The following is a 6618-nucleotide window of genomic DNA, read 5'->3' on the forward strand; positions in this document are numbered from 1 at the left end:
TGAGATTTGGGGAAAAATAGAATCGGGAGTTGCCAGGCGACCGCACACAGTGAATGTCACAGCCACTTCTTTGGCACTCCTTTGGCGCAGACTTCTTTTCACTCTTGCTGCAGCAGCTGTGTGAGGTCCACTAAATCACCTGGGGAGGAAGGTCTCCATGCTGCGACAACAAATCGAGAACACTCACGGGAGGGAGCCAAAAAAATAAAACAACACACGTGCGTCATCAGTAATTTTCTCCAGACTTGATTTCTTTGTGTGCTCGTCGGTCCCTCAGGCCAAAACCCTTCTTCTCTCATTTCCCCAGAGCTTTATTGTCTGTGTCGACTGATGCACTCCAATGGTTGCTTTGGGCCTCATTTCTCTACAGCGCTGCTCTGAGACTTAAAACTGGAGCAGCAGCAGCAGCAACAACTTCACACTTGCTCTACATAGTCATTGTTGCTGATTATATTTGACTGTCCTTCCATTTCTACACTTAATATTTGGTTTTCCTGTGTACCTAATAAAGCAGCAGGTGACTCTATATTGCTGATGGAATGCGATTAGACGACCACAATGCATTTTGGGAGAATCTCATATGACTTAGTTCTAGTATCTGTCTCATTTCTTTAAAAAAAAAAAAAAAAGGTTCATTATGACCATCTTTTAGTTTGTTTTCAAAAAGTCCAACTTTAGTTAGTTTTTATTAATCCCCTTAGGGAAAGTATTCCTCTGCATTTTGACCCATCCTAGAATTAGGAGCAGTGGGCTGCCACACTGAGTATCGCCCGGGGAGCATTGGGGGTAGGGTACTCAGGGGTACCCCAGCCCTTTTCAGGGGATTTGAACCGGCGACCCTCTGGTTACAAGTCAAGTTCCCTTTCCACTTGGCCACGGGCTGTCCAAAAGTACAAAGATGACACTAACTCACAACCGCCACTCAAATAACAACTCATCACAATCGACAACACACGGCATGATGGTGTACCTGTGTACCTAATAAAGTGGTTATTAAGTGTAATTTGCCATGTTCTAATTTATGATTCTAGACTGTGACACCTCCATGTAATAGCAATGAAAGCTGTGTTTAATGTGTGTGATATATCAATGATTCCCAAACACTGGGTCTGGACCCACATATGGGTCATGGCAGATTTCTTCAGGGGTCCCCAAACACATTTTTTTCCAACCTTTTAGTTCAGATTTATGTATATATGTTATAAATAACATGCATGAAAATGAAGTTTTAATTAATTTACCATAAATCTTCAAAATGATGTCAGGTTTTACCCATTTAGAATTAGAATGTTGTGATTAGTTGTAGAAGGAAACTGTGTCCTGTTTCCAAACAGGAAGATAAAAACACAAATGTTTCCTTTTTACAAGCAAAAATACAATAATTTGACATTTATATGTCAGATGTGAGGAATTGAGGATTGAGAAAATGTTAAAAAAAAAGTCAATCTATGTATGATGGAGGTGTCAACTTTCCACATCACTCGTGTGGGACCATGATTGGCTCCAGCAGATGAAGGCGACACATCACTTGACACAGAGTCAAGGCCAAACACACAAGTGAAGTCATAGAAATGCTCATTTTTAGTGGAGGAAACGTGTAAACACAGCAGCAGCATCATCAGCAGCATCAGCAGCATCAGCAGCATCAGCAGCATCAGCAGCAGCATCAGTACCTGTGTAGCCCAAGGTGTTGTCGTCCTCATGTTCGGCGGTGGGAGCCGCCGTTGTGTCGTCGCTGGCCCCGCGGTCCTGAGCGACTCCGATCTCTGTCAACAATAACACCACACGGTCTGAGAACCCAGATACACTCTGACCACTTTCCCCACCCACGGCCCAGTCCTCCAGCCCGCTGCAGCCTCGGAGCAAGTGCAGAGCAAACAAAAGTACCAGGTTCCATCTGTGGCTGCAGGATTCAGACATCCACATCGCAGCAAAGAAACACAATCTCAACAGCTGTGAATCTTTTTAGAATCTTGTTAGAAATCCACATGAATGTTCAGATCCCAGCTTCTCTGTGTCCTGCACTCAGCAGGAGGTTATTGCCGCGCCGTCCCCGTGTTCGCTTTTGAATGTGTGGGTTCACAACAGAGTCATTTCCACCATATCAATAGCCATAAGTGGCGGAGCACATGGGCAGGACAGGAGGAGGGAGGAGGGGACGGAGAGAGAGGCAGGGAGGTCCAGGGGGGGCCACACAATCTGCATGACTGACAACGCCACTCTCCACACAATCCCCATGCAAATACAATAATGCACCATTAATAGCTAATCAGTTCCTTTTTTTTTTTCATTTTTGATTCAGGCTTCAGCGTGACAGTTTGAGTGTGTGACAGGCGGTGTGAGGGCGGGACAGATGGGGGTGGAGGCGAGAAAGAAGAGGCCAAGAGGGCTGGGGGGGTGCGCGGGGGCTCACGAGCGGAGATGAGTGGCCAACTGTGCCCCTCTGATGGCTCAGTGTGAAATAAATCAGACTCAGCCATGCCCACTCTCTTTGTGGGCCACTGACAGGGGGTTAATTTGAGTCCGGGTGGGTGGGTGGGTGTGGGGGCGAGGGTGGTTGCTAAGAGGAAGGTTAATCAAAGCGCGTCCACGCCGTTTAGCGAACGCAGTGGCAGTCTGTCGGAAGTATCTGTTTCCTGGATGAGGACCTGGCAGACGGGCCGGACAGAATTGTTCAGCGGAGACGAGGACGACCTGTCATTTCACAGGCCCCGCCCACCATCAGAGAACGGCGAGCATCAATAAAAGCACTTTTTTCGACAATTTTTTCCCGGACATATTAATAACAGCAAACACAAGCAGACATTCAAAAACACAGTGATCACGTCCCCGTTCCTCATCCCACTGTGCCTGTAACACTGCAATTAGCATGACAGTTAAAGGGCCTCGTGCTGAGCCCCGAACCTATTATCTGGCACTTATCTGTCCGTCTGTTTGTCCAAACATCAGAGGTTCGGAGTGAGAGGCAAACACAACCCTGTCGTTTGCACATGAGTGAATGAAGTCCGACGATAAACAAGCACAAAAAAAACACACAAACACAAACACGCAGCATGCGGAGGCGGAGGCGGAGGCAGCTTGACACCAGCGGGATGTTCTAATGTGTGGTGGAAAACAGGCAAATTCAACACAAAGCATGAAACATCTGCTTCTGATGGAGACGAGTTTGGCACTGACAGCAATTACACGCTGGATTTAAATATCACAAACACGAGGTCTTTAGGCAAAAATGGTCCATCGTTCACAAGCGGAACGCCACACAAGTGTGTGTGTGTGTGCAGTGTGGGCTGGGATATGTAAGAGTTGTTGAATCAGGAAGTCGAAGTATAAGAACACACCTGAGCAAAAAGTACTCAAAATATTTAAAATCAGATTGAATTTTGTCGCAGTAAATAAACAGAAAATAAAATAAAAACGCTCTATTTTTGTGACTTCTGCACAATGATTGCTACTTTATATCACGACTTGAAAACTCGACAACACAGAAGAAGACGGAAATGCATTTTTTAAAGGCTGAATATGTGACCTATAAACACACAGCAACCAGGACGTCCATATAAGGAGTTGTGTATTATTCACACGGTCATTTACGCCACTGATCTGTGCCGCATGAGCACTGAGGGTTGAATGAAAATACGCAGAAGGGTGCGCCCTCAAAAAAAGTTTCAAAAGTGAATTTTACGACTCAGTTGAAGGGATAAATGCTTCTTGTCCCCGCCCGTCCCCCACGCAGCAGGTGTGATCGCTCCAAACACAACAGAAACACATCAGAAAGAAAAGGATGCAAATATATAAATAATACAACAGCCAAAAGTGCCTCAGACTGTTTGCTAAAGAGCAAAAATGAAAGACACCCAAACTGTCGTCTGTGGCCTTTACGTCTTCATGTGGTCTCCTCCTCTGTCTGATTCTGTGGGTGGTCCACAGTCAGACGTCCAATTAGTGACCACTTCAGAGCTCATTAACAGGTGGCGTGGCCCTGCTGCCCCTGCCGCCCCCGGGGGCATCAGGGTACAAAACGGCGGCCTCGCTAACCCCCGATCTTTGTGAGCATCAACACAGCCCCGAGCTGCGGCTCCCCTGTCGGCTAATTAATGGGGCACATGTGTGGATAAGTGACTGCTTAACCCCCCCCAACAACAGTCACTGCTGCCCCCAAGTTCTTCTCAAACATCAGAGTGTGTCTGTGTGTGTGTGTCTGTGTGTGTGTGTCTGTGTGTGTGTGTGTGTGTGTGTGTGTGTGTGTGTTTCTGGGTCATCGGTCTTTTACTTTTACAAAGAACAACCCACAGTTCATGATGCAGGGTCTTTGTGGCAGCCCGTGGCCAAGGTGGCAGCCCGTGGCCAAGGTGGCAGCCCGTGGCCAAGTGGAAAGGGAAGTTGACTTGTAACCAGAGGGTCACTGGTTCAAATCCCCACCCGGCCAAAAAGGGCTGGGGTACCCCTGAGCAAGGTACCCCACCCCCCAATGCTCCCTGGGCGCCACTCAGTGTGGCAGCCCACTGCTCCTAATTCTAGGATGGGTCAAAATGCAGAAGTTGACTTGTAGACGACCAGAGCTGGGAATCTAACCCACAACCCTCAAGTTAAAAGAAGACTCGCTCTACCACTGAGCTACAGTAGCACCCTTTAATTTAATCGTTCATTTTATAACGAATGTTACAAATTCATTCACTTGTCCATGATGTTTTTGGACTGTGAGAGGGGGGAAAAAAAGGCCCTCAGGTGAGCCGGGATTTGAACCAGCAACCTCCTCGATGTGAGGCAACACTGCACCTTCACACAAATATTAATTAATACTGAAAACTACAGCTTTAAAGCAAACACTAAACAATAAAGAGAGCCTTTTCTTTACTTTTATCTTCAAAAGTGCCTCAAAAAAGATGCCGGTTCACCGTTTCTTTGCTTATATTAACTTTATTTAATTAATTCCCAGGTATTTATAGAGTCTTATCCACACCAGGTACCAGAGGGCTTTTTTTTTATTCTTGGCTGCATTTATGCGGATTAACAAAATTAACAAGAACTGGTGATCGTGATCACACTCAGGGCCTCACAGGAGGCCAACGGTAACTCTGCGGCCTTGCACTCGAGGTCGCTCGACTCCTCACACCGACGCAGATGAAGAAACCGGAGAGGCTCGTTGTTATCTTGTCATGTATTGGCAGCGGCACTCCGGCCCTGGCAGCTCGTATTAGTGATGGATGGGTTTAAAATGATGAGTGTGTGGCGCGCCAACTCTGGGGCTTGTTAACCGGGCCTGAATGATTGTTTGCTGGAGGACAAGTTCCTTCACACAGCGGCGGCGTGTTCCTGCAACGTGACCTCGAGCAGTTTCAACGATTTAAAATTGTTTTCTTGGCAAAAATAACTTAGTTTAGTTTTGTCTGCCGATGAGCAGCCAGTGAGAATGATGAATGTGGGTCAAAGTCAATGAGATTGTGCATGGAGACCCAGCTCCAGGGAATCAAAACAATACAACGCTCATATCTACATGGTTGACGGCGACTCAGTCGTCTTAAGCATTATTTAATGCAGACAAAGGCACGTAAAAAGAAAAACCCACTCTTCTACTCACTTCATCTGCTTCCACAGCACCGTGGCACTCATTTCCATTTTGATTACACTTTTTTTTTTTTGTTTTGTGCATGACTAATGGAGATTTAATTAAGCCTTGGGACAACACACATATGCAGTGAGCGCACACTGCGAGAGAGAGAAAGAAGAAAAGAAAAGTCCAAAGTCATAGTGTTGTAATGAAAACTTTTTTGGTCACTAACCTCTGGAACCAAAAACCCAAACACTCAAGAACAATTAAAATGTTACGAGGCAAGAGCTTCATGAAAAACCTCAAATCCCCCAGAGATGTGACATAACCAAGGAGACTGTGTTTCCGTCTGCTGGTATGAAGAATTTAAATGTTATTAATCCACTTCATACTTTTGTTCTGGAGAAGATGAATACCATTTACTGCACGTGTTTGCATTTTAAATACGGAGGGCGTCATTTCTGCCAGAGTTCGGGTTGCGAGTTCACACCTCCCCAAACCAACTGGACTTTCCGAGCAAATGGACTCGGGTTGGATTAAGACGGAGCTTAAACGTGGGCAGTCATGATTAGGGATGAGTATCGGCCATTGTCATTGTCAAAATCACCGGAAAGGATATGGGATACAGATACAATCCAAAAATGCTACATGTCGCATTTTTCACGATGCGAAAAATTAGCAAAAACGTTTTAGCCGAGTCATGTTTGGGCTGTTTATTTCTTGTTTTGGGGATCTGTTACACAGTCTCAGCACAATGACTCAGCACAAATCACAAATGGTCTAAAATGGCTGTATCAGACTAATATTGGTGTATGATCCAGTATTATCATCCCATCTCTAGTCACGATCCATTGATCACAAATACCGAATTGCTAAAATGTGAAGCAGATGACGTCATTAAAAGGTGACAAAATGAAAAAAAGTGTACAAATATGGAACACTAGTCTTGTTATTTTAGATATTTTAATGCAGAAACGTCCCCCATTATATTTTTAAACACCGTGTAGCGCGCCATGCCATGTCTTTAACCTTTAACTTTAAAATGTTTGTATATTTACTGAAAGTGGAGA

General features: G+C 45.4%; 1 protein-coding gene across 7 annotated transcripts in view; it reads right to left on the reverse strand.

The window, feature by feature from the left end:
• robo1 (roundabout, axon guidance receptor, homolog 1 (Drosophila)) overlaps positions 1–6618 on the reverse strand; it is a 253306-nt gene that overhangs the window by 173634 nt on the left and 73054 nt on the right. For 6 of the 7 annotated variants that reach the window (XM_044033010.1, XM_044033012.1, XM_044033011.1 and 3 more), the window contains exon 2: positions 1674–1766. The exons of the other annotated variant lie outside the window; for it this stretch is intronic. In XM_044033010.1, the coding sequence (XP_043888945.1) occupies positions 1674–1766 (93 nt within the window). The remainder of the gene's footprint in view (positions 1–1673; positions 1767–6618) is intronic. 7 annotated transcript variants of the gene reach the window in all.

The sequence above is a fragment of the Solea senegalensis genome, linkage group LG8 (genome assembly GCF_019176455.1).
Source record: "Solea senegalensis isolate Sse05_10M linkage group LG8, IFAPA_SoseM_1, whole genome shotgun sequence".
NCBI lineage: Eukaryota > Metazoa > Chordata > Actinopteri > Pleuronectiformes > Soleidae > Solea > Solea senegalensis.